The sequence below is a fragment of the Bombina bombina genome, chromosome 8 (genome assembly GCF_027579735.1).
Source record: "Bombina bombina isolate aBomBom1 chromosome 8, aBomBom1.pri, whole genome shotgun sequence".
Lineage (NCBI taxonomy): Eukaryota > Metazoa > Chordata > Amphibia > Anura > Bombinatoridae > Bombina > Bombina bombina.
In genome coordinates, this window is record NC_069506.1 from 194,495,112 (window position 1) to 194,511,585 (window position 16,474).

Consider the following 16,474-nt stretch of genomic DNA (forward strand, 5'->3'; position numbering starts at 1 on the left):
GAAGTATAACTGATGTGTCATTAGGAGTTTTTCACAAAGTAAGGTTAAAAAGACTAAACCTCATGAGATCTACTGCAAAGCCTCATTTCATAAAGATTCTGTCCATATGAGAAACATTTTTCATATCTTAACTCAAAAAGTATTAAGTGATTTTCTTCATCAGGGTTTGTAGTGACAGCCAATCACAGGAATGATGTCATGTAATGTAAACATGTAATGCTTATTTCAAACTGTCTGCAAAAAACAGTTTTTTTTTTACATTTAAGAAAATTATGAACTATACAAAAATATTATAGGAACTATTGGTACAAACATAACATTACTTACCAACCACAACTTAGTTGTAGCAGACATTTTTCCATGCTGCTCATACATCCAGCCATGGTAAGACAGAAGTTGTTTAAGAATATATCTCATTGTCATGATAAGTGCAAACCACAGGCCTGTAGAAAACAATAGGGCACTCACAATGCTCTGTCCTTGATGAGATAAATATTCGCTGCAAAATTAAGAGAAACAGATTTATTAAAACCAATTATTTCACATATGTAAATAATATAATACATAATATAAAAATACACAAACACCAAAAGACCAAACAAATAGTCTGTAAAATGTGGTATCTATTCCACTAGTGGCACAATTAGGGGCAGATATATCTTTGTGCGGACGGACAGGGTTCACATGTAGTGAACCTGCCAGACGTTGCAAATGTTGGGGAGCATTTAATCCCCATTTTTATCATTGCACGAGTGTCTGCTCATGAAATGTTGACCTCTGCAGTTGCACAACCAATTATGTGAGAGCGGGGCTGGTCAATCACCCTGGTCAGATAAGTTTGTGGTGATTTTCATCCACCAACTATAAGAGAGTTGAGGATGCATCGGATTAAACTGCTGCATAAAAAAAAAAAAAAAAGAAGAAGAGCAGGCCTGCAACCATTAGGGTTTGCTGAATATTGATATTTAAAAGTTAACAAGAATGTGGAAGCGCTAGCCACATCTTTTCTATTTTATGAGCCAAGGTAGGTGTGTGTGTGTGTGTCTCCCTAATATTTTTTTTTTCCTAAAGACTTTTACAAATGTTGGCTCTCCCTCAATGACAAGATTTGTCAAGCCCTAAAGTGACTAGTTGTTATTAGGTAACTTTGAAGCCAATTTATATCAGATCACCTATGTAGTGCATTATATTGCTAATAATTGGTTAATTATTCGGTGATGGTATTTAAAAGTTGAAGAATTATAAATAGGTGAAACTCATGGTTTTAAAATGTTTGGATACCACTTAAAATGAAACCCAACAATTTTCATTCATGATTCAGAGCATACCATTTCAAATAACTTTCCAATTTAGTTCTATTACTAAATATGCTTTATTGTTTTAGTATCCTTTGTTGAAGGGCCAGCAGTGAATTACTGGGAATTAGCAGAAGTGCACTGATTCTCCAAAGCTTACCTAGGAATACTTTTTAAGAAAGGATGCAAAGAGAACCAAGCAAATTAGATAACCCACACGCTATTGGCTAAGAGGTGGAAACGTCACATCACAGCAAATTAGCGTTCTGCCGTGGGCTGCCTGAGGTGCTCAGCGTGGCGAACGCTTCAAACAAATAAAGGAACTTCCAGCATGAAGTATTTTATACTTCATGACTGAAAGTATCATTTTTAGAATCAGAAAACACAGTCGGGAGACATAAATGGAATAATCAATCATCATTGCACAATAAAAACCATAAAATATACCTTGCTGGCAGATTTTCTTTGATCTTTCCAATCATACCCATGGATGGATCCACACGGGCATACATGGTCCCCAAGATTGCAATAACCACAAAAAGCCAGCTGTAAGGACTGGCAGGGTAAACTCCAGTGATGAAACTATTCTGTATAAAGGAAGCATTTAAAAAAAAGGTGGAATTAATACAAAGCTGCTTGTATCAAATCATGTAACATTTTAAGAGTACTTAAAAGTGACAGATTTTAACAATAAGTAAAAATGAATCTTTGATAAACTGTAGCTGCTTATAAGTAGCTATCTGCATATTGGCATAGTGTATCAGCACCAGCTCAGTTTTATTATCATTATTTTGATGAAGGTTTAAAAAATCAATTTGATTTCAAACAGATTTCTATTTTAGGGTGTTTCCAGAGTGTGGTCCAATCAGTTGACATAAAATATCAAGTTCTGTAAATATAAAATGGCAGTATCTGAATATTTCAAGAATTAATCTTCGGAACTAATGTACTTAAAAACAGAATTTATGTTTACCTGATAAATTACTTTCTCCAACGGTGTGTCCGGTCCACGGCGTCATCCTTACTTGTGGGATATTCTCCTCCCCAACAGGAAATGGCAAAGAGCCCAGCAAAGCTGGTCACATGATCCCTCCTAGGCTCCGCCTACCCCAGTCATTCGACCGACGTTAAGGAGGAATATTTGCATAGGAGAAACCATATGGTACCGTGGTGACTGTAGTTAAAGAAAATAAATTATCAGACCTGATTAAAAAAACCAGGGCGGGCCGTGGACCGGACACACCGTTGGAGAAAGTAATTTATCAGGTAAACATAAATTCTGTTTTCTCCAACATAGGTGTGTCCGGTCCACGGCGTCATCCTTACTTGTGGGAACCAATACCAAAGCTTTAGGACACGGATGAAGGGAGGGAGCAAATCAGGTCACCTAAATGGAAGGCACCACGGCTTGCAAAACCTTTCTCCCAAAAATAGCCTCAGAAGAAGCAAAAGTATCAAACTTGTAAAATTTGGTAAAAGTGTGCAGTGAAGACCAAGTCGCTGCCCTACATATCTGATCAACAGAAGCCTCGTTCTTGAAGGCCCATGTGGAAGCCACAGCCCTAGTGGAATGAGCTGTGATTCTTTCGGGAGGCTGCCGTCCGGCAGTCTCGTAAGCCAATCTGATGATGCTTTTAATCCAAAAAGAGAGAGAGGTAGAAGTTGCTTTTTGACCTCTCCTTTTACCAGAATAAACAACAAACAAGGAAGATGTTTGTCTAAAATCCTTAGTAGCATCTAAATAGAATTTTAGAGCGCGAACAACATCCAAATTGTGCAACAAACGTTCCTTCTTTGAAACTGGTTTCGGACACAGAGAAGGTACGATAATCTCCTGGTTAATGTTTTTGTTAGAAACAACTTTTGGAAGAAAACCAGGTTTAGTACGTAAAACCACCTTATCTGCATGGAACACCAGATAAGGAGGAGAACACTGCAGAGCAGATAATTCTGAAACTCTTCTAGCAGAAGAAATTGCAACTAAAAACAAAACTTTCCAAGATAATAACTTAATATCAACGGAATGCAAGGGTTCAAACGGAACCCCCTGAAGAACTGAAAGAACTAAATTGAGACTCCAAGGAGGAGTCAAAGGTTTGTAAACAGGCTTAATTCTAACCAGAGCCTGAACAAAGGCTTGAACATCTGGCACAGCAGCCAGTTTTTTGTGAAGTAACACCGACAAGGCAGAAATCTGTCCCTTCAGGGAACTTGCAGATAATCCTTTTTCCAATCCTTCTTGAAGGAAGGATAGAATCCTAGGAATCTTAACCTTGTCCCAAGAGAATCCTTTAGATTCACACCAACAGATATATTTTTTCCAAATTTTGTGGTAAATCTTTCTAGTTACAGGCTTTCTGGCCTGAACAAGAGTATCAATAACAGAATCTGAGAACCCTCGCTTCGATAAAATCAAGCGTTCAATCTCCAAGCAGTCAGCTGGAGTGAAACCAGATTCGGATGTTCGAACGGACCCTGAACAAGAAGGTCTCGTCTCAAAGGTAGCTTCCAAGGTGGAGCCGATGACATATTCACCAGATCTGCATACCAAGTCCTGCGTGGCCACGCAGGAGCTATCAAGATCACCGACGCCCTCTCCTGATTGATCCTGGCTACCAGCCTGGGGATGAGAGGAAACGGCGGGAACACATAAGCTAGTTTGAAGGTCCAAGGTGCTACTAGTGCATCCACTAGAGCCGCCTTGGGATCCCTGGATCTGGACCCGTAGCAAGGAACTTTGAAGTTCTGACGAGAGGCCATCAGATCCATGTCTGGAATGCCCCACAGCTGAGTGACTTGGGCAAAGATTTCCGGATGGAGTTCCCACTCCCCCGGATGCAATGTCTGACGACTCAGAAAATCCGCTTCCCAATTTTCCACTCCTGGGATGTGGATAGCAGACAGGTGGCAGGAGTGAGACTCCGCCCATAGAATGATTTTGGTCACTTCTTCCATCGCTAGGGAACTCCTTGTTCCCCCCTGATGGTTGATGTACGCAACAGTTGTCATGTTGTCTGATTGAAACCGTATGAACTTGGCCCTCGCTAGCTGAGGCCAAGCCTTGAGAGCATTGAATATCGCTCTCAGTTCCAGAATATTTATCGGTAGAAGAGATTCTTCCCGAGACCAAAGACCCTGAGCTTTCAGGGATCCCCAGACCGCGCCCCAGCCCATCAGACTGGCGTCGGTCGTGACAATGACCCACTCTGGTCTGCGGAATGTCATCCCTTGTGACAGGTTGTCCAGGGACAGCCACCAACGGAGTGAGTCTCTGGTCCTCTGATTTACTTGTATCTTCGGAGACAAGTCTGTATAGTCCCCATTCCACTGACTGAGCATGCACAGTTGTAATGGTCTTAGATGAATGCGCGCAAAAACAGAATTTATGTTTACCTGATAAATTTCTTTCTCCAACGGTGTGTCCGGTCCACGGCGTCATCCTTACTTGTGGGATATTCTCTTCCCCAACAGGAAATGGCAAAGAGCCCAGCAAAGCTGGTCACATGATCCCTCCTAGGCTCCGCCTACCCCAGTCATTCGACCGACGTTAAGGAGGAATATTTGCATAGGAGAAACCATATGGTACCGTGGTGACTGTAGTTAAAGAAAATAAAATATCAGACCTGATTAAAAAAACCAGGGCGGGCCGTGGACCGGACACACCGTTGGAGAAAGAAATTTATCAGGTAAACATAAATTCTGTTTTCTCCAACATAGGTGTGTCCGGTCCACGGCGTCATCCTTACTTGTGGGAACCAATACCAAAGCTCTAGGACACGGATGAAGGGAGGGAGCAAATCAGGTCACCTAAATGGAAGGCACCACGGCTTGCAAAACCTTTCTCCCAAAAATAGCCTCAGAAGAAGCAAAAGTATCAAACTTGTAAAATTTGGTAAAAGTGTGCAGTGAAGACCAAGTCGCTGCCCTACATATCTGATCAACAGAAGCCTCGTTCTTGAAGGCCCATGTGGAAGCCACAGCCCTAGTGGAATGAGCTGTGATTCTTTCGGGAGGCTGCCGTCCGGCAGTCTCGTAAGCCAATCTGATGATGCTTTTAATCCAAAAAGAGAGAGAGGTAGAAGTTGCTTTTTGACCTCTCCTGTTACCTGAATAAACAACAAACAAGGAAGATGTTTGTCTGAAATCCTTTGTAGCATCTAAATAGAATTTTAGAGCGCGAACAACATCCAAATTGTGCAACAAACGTTCCTTCTTTGAAACTGGTTTTGGACACAGAGAAGGTACGATAATCTCCTGGTTAATGTTTTTGTTAGAAACAACTTTTGGAAGAAAACCAGGTTTAGTGCGTAAAACCACCTTATCTGCATGGAACACCAGATAAGGAGGAGAACACTGCAGAGCAGATAATTCTGAGACTCTTCTAGCAGAAGAAATCGCAACTAAAAACAAAACTTTCCAAGATAATAACTTAATATCAACGGAATGTAAGGGTTCAAACGGAACCCCCTGAAGAACTGAAAGAACTAAATTGAGACTCCAAGGAGGAGTCAAAGGTTTGTAAACAGGCTTGATTCTAACCAGAGCCTGAACAAAGGCTTGAACATCTGGCACAGCTGCCAGCTTTTTGTGAAGTAATACCGACAAGGCAGAAATCTGTCCCTTCAGGGAACTTGCAGATAATCCTTTTTCCAATCCTTCTTGAAGGAAGGATAGAATCCTAGGAATCTTAACCTTGTCCCAAGGGAATCCTTTAGATTCACACCAACAGATATATTTTTTCCAAATTTTGTGGTAAATCTTTCTAGTCACAGGCTTTCTGGCCTGAACAAGAGTATCGATCACAGAATCTGAGAATCCTCGCTTCGATAAAATCAAGCGTTCAATCTCCAAGCAGTCAGCTGGAGTGAAACCAGATTCGGATGTTCGAACGGACCCTGAACAAGAAGGTCTCGTCTCAAAGGTAGCTTCCAAGGTGGAGCCGATGACATATTCACCAGATCTGCATACCAAGTCCTGCGTGGCCACGCAGGAGCTATCAAGATCACCGACGCCCTCTCCTGCTTGATCCTGGCTATCAGCCTGGGGATGAGAGGAAATGGCGGGAACACATAAGCTAGTTTGAAGGTCCAAGGTGCTACTAGTGCATCCACTAGAGCCGCCTTGGGATCCCTGGATCTGGCCCCGTAGCAAGGAACTTTGAAGTTCTGACGAGAGGCCATCAGATCCATGTCTGGAATGCCCCACAGGTGAGTGACTTGGGCAAAGATTTCCGGATGGAGTTCCCACTCCCCCGGATGCAATGTCTGACGACTCAGAAAATCCGCTTCCCAATTTTCCACTCCTGGGATGTGGATAGCAGACAGGTGGCAGGAGTGAGACTCCGCCCAAAGAATAATTTTGGTTACTTCTTCCATCGCTAGGGAACTCCTTGTTCCCCCCTGATGGTTGATGTACGCAACAGTCGTCATGTTGTCTGATTGAAACCGTATGAACCTGGTCCTCGCAAGCTGGGGCCAGGCCTGGAGCGCATTGAATATCGCTCTCAGTTCCAGAATATTTATCGGTAGAAGAGATTCTTCCCGAGACCAAAGACCCTGAGCTTTCAGGGATCCCCAGACCGCGCCCCAGCCTATCAGACTGGCGTCGGTCGTGACAATGACCCACTCTGGTCTGTGGAACATCATCCCTTGAGACAGATTGTCCAGGGACAGCCACCAACGGAGTGAGTCTCTGGTCCTCTGATTTACTTGTATCTTCGGAGACAAGTCTGTATAGTCCCCATTCCACTGACTGAGCATGCACAGTTGTAATGGTCTTAGATGAATGCGCGCAAAAGGAACTATGTCCATCGCCGCCACCATCAACCCGATCACTTCCATGCACTGAGCTATGGAAGGAAGAGGAACGGAATGAAGTATCCGACAAGAGTCCAGAAGCTTTGTTTTTCTGGCCTCTGTTAGAAAGATCCTCATTTCTAAGGAGTCTATAATTGTTCCCAAGAAGGGAACCCTTGTTGATGGGGATAGAGAACTCTTTTCCACGTTCACTTTCCAGCCGTGAGATCTGAGAAAGGCCAGGACAATGTCCGTGTGAGCCTTTGCTTGAGGAAGGGACGACGCTTGAATCAGAATGTCGTCCAGGTAAGGTACTACTGCAATGCCCCTTGGTCTTAGCACCGCTAGAAGGGACCCTAGTACCTTTGTGAAAATCCTTGGAGCAGTGGCTAATCCGAAAGGAAGCGCCACGAACTGGTAATGTTTGTCCAGGAATGCAAACCTTAGGAACCGATGATGTTCCTTGTGGATAGGAATATGTAGATACGCATCCTTTAAATCCACCGTGGTCATAAATTGACCTTCCTGGATGGAAGGAAGGATAGTTCGAATGGTTTCCATCTTGAACGATGGGACCTTGAGAAATTTGTTTAAGATCTTGAGATCTAGGATTGGTCTGAACGTTCCCTCTTTTTTGGGAACTATGAACAGATTGGAGTAGAACCCCATCCCTTGTTCTCTTAATGGAACAGGATGAATCACTCCCATTTTTAACAGGTCTTCTACACAATGTAAGAACGCCTGTCTTTTTATGTGGTCTGAAGACAACTGCGACTTGTGGAACCTCCCCCTTGGGGGAAGTCCCTTGAATTCCAGAAGATAACCCTGGGAGACTATTTCTAGCGCCCAAGGATCCAGAACATCTCTTGCCCAAGCCTGAGCGAAGAGAGAGAGTCTGCCCCCCACCAGATCCGGTCCCGGATCGGGGGCCAATATTTCATGCTGTCTTGGTAGCAGTGGCAGGTTTCTTAGCCTGCTTTCCCTTGTTCCAGCCTTGCATTGGTCTCCAAGCTGGCTTGGCCTGAGAAGTATTACCCTCTTGCTTAGAGGACGTAGCACCTTGGGCTGGTCCGTTTTTACGAAAGGGACGAAAATTAGGTCTATTTTTTGCCTTGAAGGGCCGATCCTGAGGAAGGGCGTGGCCCTTACCCCCAGTGATATCAGAGATAATCTCTTTCAAGTCAGGACCAAACAGCGTTTTCCCCTTGAAAGGAATGTTTAGTAGCTTGTTCTTGGAAGACGCATCAGCCGACCAAGATTTCAACCAAAGCGCTCTGCGCGCCACAATAGCAAACCCAGAGTTCTTAGCCGCTAACTTAGCTAATTGCAAAGAGGCGTCTAGAGTGAAAGAATTAGCCAATTTGAGAGCATTGATTCTGTCCATAATCTCCTCATAAGGAGGAGAGTCACTAACGAGCACCTTAAGCAGTTCATCAAACCAGAAATATGCGGCTGTAGTGACAGGGACAATGCATGAAATGGGTTGTAGAAGGTAACCCTGCTGAACAAACATCTTTTTAAGCAAACCTTCTAATTTTTTATCCATAGGATCTTTGAAAGCACAACTATCCTCTATGGGAATAGTGGTGCGTTTGTTTAAAGTAGAAACCGCTCCCTCGACCTTGGGGACTGACTGCCATAAGTCCTTTCTGGGGTCGACCATAGGAAACAATTTTTTAAATATGGGGGGAGGGACGAAAGGAATACCGGGCCTTTCCCATTCTTTATTAACAATGTCCGCCACCCGCTTGGGTATAGGAAAAGCTTCTGGGAGCCCCGGCACCTCTAGGAACTTGTCCATTTTACATAGTTTCTCTGGGATGACTAAATTTTCACAATCATCCAGAGTGGATAATACCTCCTTAAGCAAAATGCGGAGATGTTCCAATTTAAATTTAAATGTAATCACATCAGATTCAGCCTGCTGAGAAATGTTCCCTAAATCAGTAATTTCTCCCTCAGACAAAACCTCCCTGGCCCCCTCAGATTGGGTTAGGGGCCCTTCAGAGATATTAATATCAGCGTCGTCATGCTCTTCAGTAACTAAAACAGAGCAGCCACGCTTACGCTGACAAGGGTTCATTTTGGCTAAAATGTTTTTGACAGAATTATCCATTACAGCCGTTAATTGTTGCATAGTAAGGAGTATTGGCGCGCTAGATGTACTAGGGGCCTCCTGAGTGGGCAAGACTCGTGTAGACGAAGGAGGGAATGATGCAGTACCATGCTTACTCCCCTCACTTGAGGAATCATCTTGGGCATCATTGTCATTATCACATAAATCACATTTATTTAAATGAATAGGAATTCTGGCTTCCCCACATTCAGAACACAGTCTATCTGGTAGTTCAGACATGTTAAACAGGCATAAACTTGATCAGAAAGTACAAAAAACGTTTTAAAATAAAACCGTTACTGTCACTTTAAATTTTAAACTGAACACACTTTATTACTGCAATTGCGAAAAAACATGAAGGAATTGTTCAAAATTCACCAAATTTTCACCACAGCGTCATAAAGCCTTGAAAATATTGCACACCAATTTTGGAAGCTTTAACCCTTAAAATAACGGAACCGGAGCCGTTTTAAGCTTTAAACCCCTTTACAGTCCCTGGTATCTGCTTTGCTGAGACCCAACCAAACCCAAAGGGGAATACGATACCAAATGACGCCTTCAGAAGTCTTTTATAAGTATCAGAGCTCCTCTCACATGCGACTGCATGCCATGCCTCTCAAAAACAAGTGCGCAACACCGGCGCGAAAATGAGACTCTGCCTATGCTTTGGGAAAGCCCCTAAAGAATAAGGTGTCTAAAACAGTGCCTGCCGATATTATTAAATCAAAATACCCAGAATAAATGATTCCTCAAGGCTAAATAAGTGTTAATATCAATCGATTTAGCCCAACAAAAGTCTACAGTTTAAATAAGCCCTTGTGAAGCCCTTATTTACAATCGTAATAAACATGGCTTACCGGATCCCATAGGGAAAATGACAGCTTCCAGCATTACATCGTCTTGTTAGAATGTGTCATACCTCAAGCAGCAAGAGACTGCAAACTGTTCCCCCAACTGAAGTTAATTGCTCTCAACAGTCCTGTGTGGAACAGCCATGGATTTTAGTTACGGTTGCTAAAATCATTTTCCTCATACAAACAGAATTCTTCATCTCTTTTCTGTTTCTGAGTAAATAGTACGTACCAGCACTATTTGAAAATAACAAACTCTTGATTGAATAATGAAAAACTACAGTTAAACACTAAAAAACTCTAAGCCATCTCCGTGGAGATGTTGCCTGTACAACGGCAAAGAGAATGACTGGGGTAGGCGGAGCCTAGGAGGGATCATGTGACCAGCTTTGCTGGGCTCTTTGCCATTTCCTGTTGGGGAAGAGAATATCCCACAAGTAAGGATGACGCCGTGGACCGGACACACCTATGTTGGAGAAAGGAACTATGTCCATTGCCGCTACCATCAACCCGATCACTTCCATGCACTGAGCTATGGAAGGAAGAGGAACGGAATGAAGTATCCAACAAGAGTCTAGAAGCTTTGTTTTTCTGGCCTCTGTCAGAAAAATCCTCATTTCTAAGGAGTCTATTATTGTTCCCAAGAAGGGAACCCTTGTTGACGGGGATAGAGAACTCTTTTCCACGTTCACTTTCCATCCGTGAGATCTGAGAAAGGCCAGGACAATGTCCGTGTGAGCCTTTGCTTGAGGAAGGGACGACGCTTGAATCAGAATGTCGTCCAAGTAAGGTACTACAGCAATGCCCCTTGGTCTTAGCACAGCTAGAAGGGACCCTAGTACCTTTGTGAAAATCCTTGGAGCAGTGGCTAATCCGAAAGGAAGCGCCACGAACTGGTAATGTTTGTCCAGGAATGCGAACCTTAGGAACCGATGATGTTCCTTGTGGATAGGAATATGTAGATACGCATCCTTTAAATCCACCGTGGTCATGAATTGACCTTCCTGGATGGAAGGAAGAATAGTTCGAATGGTTTCCAGCTTGAACGATGGAACCTTGAGAAACTTGTTTAAGATCTTGAGATCTAAGATTGGTCTGAACGTTCCCTCTTTTTTGGGAACTATGAACAGATTGGAGTAGAACCCCATCCCTTGTTCTCTTAATGGAACAGGATGAATCACTCCCATTTTTAACAGGTCTTCTACACAATGTAAGAATGCCTGTCTTTTTATGTGGTCTGAAGACAACTGAGACCTGTGGAACCTCCCCCTTGGGGGAAGTCCCTTGAATTCCAGAAGATAACCTTGGGAGACTATTTCTAGCGCCCAAGGATCCAGAACATCTCTTGCCCAAGCCTGAGCGAAGAGAGAGAGTCTGCCCCCCACCAGATCCGGTCCCGGATCGGGGGCCAACATTTCATGCTGTCTTGGTAGCAGTGGCAGGTTTCTTGACCTGCTTTCCCTTGTTCCAGCCTTGCATTGGTCTCCAAGCTGGCTTGGCTTGAGAAGTATTACCCTCTTGCTTAGAGGACGTAGCACCTTGGGCTGGTCCGTTTCTACGAAAGGGACGAAAATTAGGTTTATTTTTTGCCTTGAAAGGCCGATCCTGAGGAAGGGCGTGGCCCTTACCCCCAGTGATATCAGAGATAATCTCTTTCAAGTCAGGGCCAAACAGCGTTTTCCCCTTGAAAGGAATGTTAAGTAGCTTGTTCTTGGAAGACGCATCAGCCGACCAAGATTTCAACCAAAGCGCTCTGCGCGCCACAATAGCAAACCCAGAATTCTTAGCCGCTAACCTAGCCAATTGCAAAGTGGCGTCTAGGGTGAAAGAATTGGCCAATTTGAGAGCATTGATTCTGTCCATAATCTCCTCCAAAGGAGGAGAATCACTATCGACCACTCTTATCAGATCATCGAACCAGAAACATGCGGCTGTAGCGACAGGGACAATGCATGAAATTGGTTGTAGAAGGTAACCTTGCTGAACAAACATTTTTTTAAGCAAACCTTCTAATTTTTTATCCATAGGATCTTTGAAAGCACAACTATCCTCTATGGGTATAGTGGTGCGTTTGTTTAAAGTGGAAACCGCTCCCTCGACCTTGGGGACTGTCTGCCATAAGTCCTTTCTGGGGTCGACCATAGGAAACAATTTTTTAAATATGGGGGGAGGGACGAAAGGAATACCGGGCCTTTCCCATTCTTTATTAACAATGTCCGCCACCCGCTTGGGTATAGGAAAAGCTTCTGGGAGCCCCGGCACCTCTAGGAACTTGTCCATTTTACAAAGTTTCTCTGGGATGACCAACTTGTCACAATCATCCAGAGTGGATAATACCTCCTTAAGCAGAATGCGGAGATGTTCCAACTTAAATTTAAATGCAATCACATCAGGTTCAGCCTGTTGAGAAATGTTCCCTGAATCAGTAATTTCTCCCTCAGACAAAACCTCCCTGGCCCCATCAGACTGGGTTAGGGGCCCTTCAGAAATATTATTATCAGCGTCGTCATGCTCTTCAGTATCTAAAACAGAGCAGCCGCGCTTACGCTGATAAGTGTTCATTTTGGCTAAAATGTTTTTGACAGAATTATCCATTACAGCCGTTAATTGTTGCATAGTAAGGAGTATTGGCGCGCTAGATGTACTAGGGGCCTCCTGAGTGGGCAAGACTCGTGTAGACGAAGGAGGGAATGATGCAGTACCATGCTTACTCCCCTCACTTGAGGAATCATCTTGTGCATCATTGTCATTATCACATAAATCACATTTATTTAAATGAATAGGAATTCTGGCTTCCCCACATTCAGAACACAGTCTATCTGGTAGTTCAGACATGTTAAACAGGCATAAACTTGATAACAAAGTACAAAAAACGTTTTAAAATAAAACCGTTACTGTCACTTTAAATTTTAAACTGAACACACTTTATTACTGCAATTGCGAAAAAACATGAAGGAATTGTTCAAAATTCACCAAATTTTCACCACAGTGTCTTAAAGCCTTAAAAGTATTGCACACCAAATTTGGAAGCTTTAACCCTTAAAATAACGGAACCGGAGCCGTTTTGAACTTTAACCCCTTTACAGTCCCTGGTATCTGCTTTGCTGAGACCCAACCAAGCCCAAAGGGGAATACGATACCAAATGACGCCTTCAGAAAGTCTTTTCTAAGTATCAGAGCTCCTCTCACATGCGACTGCATGCCATGCCTCTCAAAAACAAGTGCGCAACACCGGCGCGAAAATGAGGCTCTGCTTATGCTTTGGGAAAGCCCCTAAAGAATAAGGTGTCTAAACCAGTGCCTGCCGATATTATTATATCAAAATACCCAGATAAAATGATTCCTCAAGGCTAAATATGTGTTAATAATGAATCGATTTAGCCCAAAAAAAGTCTACAGTTTTAATAAGCCCTTGTGAAGCCCTTATTTACGATCGTAATAAACATGGCTTACCGGATCCCATAGGGAAAATGACAGCTTCCAGCATTACATCGTCTTGTTAGAATGTGTCATACCTCAAGCAGCAAGAGACTGCACACTGTTCCCCCAACTGAAGTTAATTGCTCTCAACAGTCCTGTGTGGAACAGCCATGGATTTTAGTGACGGTTGCTAAAATCATTTTCCTCATACAAACAGAAATCTTCATCTCTTTTCTGTTTCTGAGTAAATAGTACATACCAGCACTATTTCAAAATAACAAACTCTTGATTGAATAATAAAAACTACAGTTAAACACTAAAAAACTCTAAGCCATCTCCGTGGAGATGTTGCCTGTACAACGGCAAAGAGAATGACTGGGGTAGGCGGAGCCTAGGAGGGATCATGTGACCAGCTTTGCTGGGCTCTTTGCCATTTCCTGTTGGGGAGGAGAATATCCCACAAGTAAGGATGACGCCGTGGACCGGACACACCTATGTTGGAGAAATAATATCAAAACCACCTTGTCCTCCTGATAAATAAGAGAATGAAACACATAAGAGTTTCAAACTTTGACACTCAATAAAGTTGTAACAAAAGCAGCAGCAAAACAGCCCGTCTGAAATCATATATATGAACTAATTAACAAGGGTGATTATGCGGAACCAAGTTAATGGGATAGAAAGGTCAAAACTGAAATGTGCATAGGTGCATTTAAAAATGAAATATACTTCTACAAGCAAAAATGCTTCTAGTAAAAGTTATTACTGTTTTTCTAAGGCATATGCACATATCCTGTGAGAGCCCGGGCATCAGTATTCATACACCATGCCTGCTTAGAGAGCTGGTGGGGGTGTGCATTGCTTCTGTGAAGACATCATTTGTGTCATTACAAGCTACAGCTGACTTTCTGCAAAGGTATGGTGTTTGAATACTAGTGCCCGGGCCCGGGCCAGAATATGTGCATATGCTGCAGAAAAACAGCACAAATTCAAAAACAAAATAAATGCTTACCTGACCAATTTCTTTCTTTCCGGGCATGGAGAGTCCACAACTTCATTCCAATTACTAGTGGGATATTCAACTCCTGGCCAGCAGGAGGAGGAAAAGAGCACCCCAGCAAATCTGTTAAATGTAACTTCCCTTACCCATAATCCCCAGTCACTCAGCCAAAGGAAAATGGAAAAAGAAGAAACACAAAAAGTAGGTGCCTGAGGCTTATTCACAAAAAAACCTGCCAAATTATATTAAAAAGAGGGCGGGGTCGTGGACTCTCCATGCCCGGAAATAAATACATTTATCAGGTAAGCATAAAACAAAATTTATGCTTACCTGATAAATTTATTTCTCTTGTGGTGTATGCGGTCCACGGATTCATCCATTACTTGTGGGATATTCTCCTTCCCAACAGGAAGCTGCAAGAGGATCACCCACAGCAGAGCTGTCTATATAGCTCCTCCCCTAACTGCCACCTCCCAGTCATTCGACCGAAGACAAGCAAGAGAAAGGAGAAACTATAGGGTGCAGTGGTGACTGTAGTTTAAAAATTAAAAAACACCTGCCTTAAAATGACAGGGCGGGCCGTGGACTGGATACACCACAAGAGAAATAAATTTATCAGGTAAGCATAAATTTAGTTTTCTCTTGTAAGGTGTATCCAGTCCACGGATTCATCCATTACTTGTGGGATACCAATACCAAAGCTATAGGACACGGATGAAGGGAGGGACAAGGCAGGCGCTTAAACGGAAGGCACCACTGCCTGTAAGACCTTTCTCACAAAAATAGCCTCCGAAGAAGCAAAAGTATCAAATTTGTAGAATTTAGAAAAAGTATGAAGCGAAGACCAAGTCGCCGCCTTACAAATCTGTTCAACAGAAGCCTCATTTTTAAAGGCCCATGTGGAAGCCACCGCTCTAGTGGAATGAGCTGTAATTCTTACAGGAGGCTGCTGGCCAGCAGTCTCATAAGCTAAGCGGATTATACTTCTTAACCAAAAAGAAAGAGAAGTTGCTGAAGCCTTTTGGCCTTTCCTCTGTCCAGAGTAGACAACAAACAATGCAGATGTTTGACGAAAATCTTTAGTAGCTTGTAAACAAAACTTTAAAGCACGAACCACGTCAAGATTGTGTAATAGACGTTCCTTCTTTGAAGAAGGATTAGGACACAGTGACGGAACAACAATCTCTTGATTGATATTCTTATTGGATACCACCTTAGGAAGAAACCCAGGTTTGGTACGCAAAACTACCTTATCTGCATGGAAGATCAGATAAGGGGAATCACACTGCAAGGCAGATAACTCTGAAACTCTTCGAGCCGAAGAGATAGCTACCAAGAACAGAACTTTCCAAGATAAAAGCTTGATATCTATGGAATGCAGAGGTTCAAACAGAACCCCTTGAAGAACTTTAAGAACTAAATTTAAACTCCATGGCGGAGCAACAGGTTTAAACACAGGCTTGATTCTAACTAAAGCCTGACAAAACGCCTGAACGTCTGGAACATCCGCCAGACGCTTGTGCAAAAGAATAGACAGAGCAGAAATCTGTCCCTTTAAGGAACTAGCTGACAATCCCTTCTCCAATCCTTCTTGGAGAAAACAGAATTTATGTTTACCTGATAAATTACTTTCTCCAACGGTGTGTCCGGTCCACGGCGTCATCCTTACTTGTGGGATATTCTCTTCCCCAACAGGAAATGGCAAAGAGCCCAGCAAAGCTGGTCACATGATCCCTCCTAGGCTCCGCCTACCCCAGTCATTCGACCGACGTTAAGGAGGAATATTTGCATAGGAGAAACCATATGATACCGTGGTGACTGTAGTTAAAGAAAATAAATTATCAGACCTGATTAAAAAAACCAGGGCGGGCCGTGGACCGGACACACCGTTGGAGAAAGTAATTTATCAGGTAAACATAAATTCTGTTTTCTCCAACATAGGTGTGTCCGGTCCACAGCGTCATCCTTACTTGTGGGAACCAATACCAAAGCTTTAG

The 16,474-nt window shown here is 43.1% G+C and overlaps 1 protein-coding gene across 1 annotated transcript in view; it reads right to left on the bottom strand.

Moving 5' to 3' along the window:
- Positions 1-16,474, bottom strand: part of LOC128638699 (carnitine O-palmitoyltransferase 1, liver isoform) — a 525,225-nt gene that overhangs the window by 333,189 nt on the left and 175,562 nt on the right. The window contains exons 3-4 of the mRNA XM_053690821.1: positions 1,743-1,882; positions 328-499 (exon numbers count right to left, since the gene is read on the bottom strand). Of these exons, the coding sequence (XP_053546796.1) occupies positions 328-499; positions 1,743-1,882 (312 nt within the window). The remainder of the gene's footprint in view (positions 1-327; positions 500-1,742; positions 1,883-16,474) is intronic.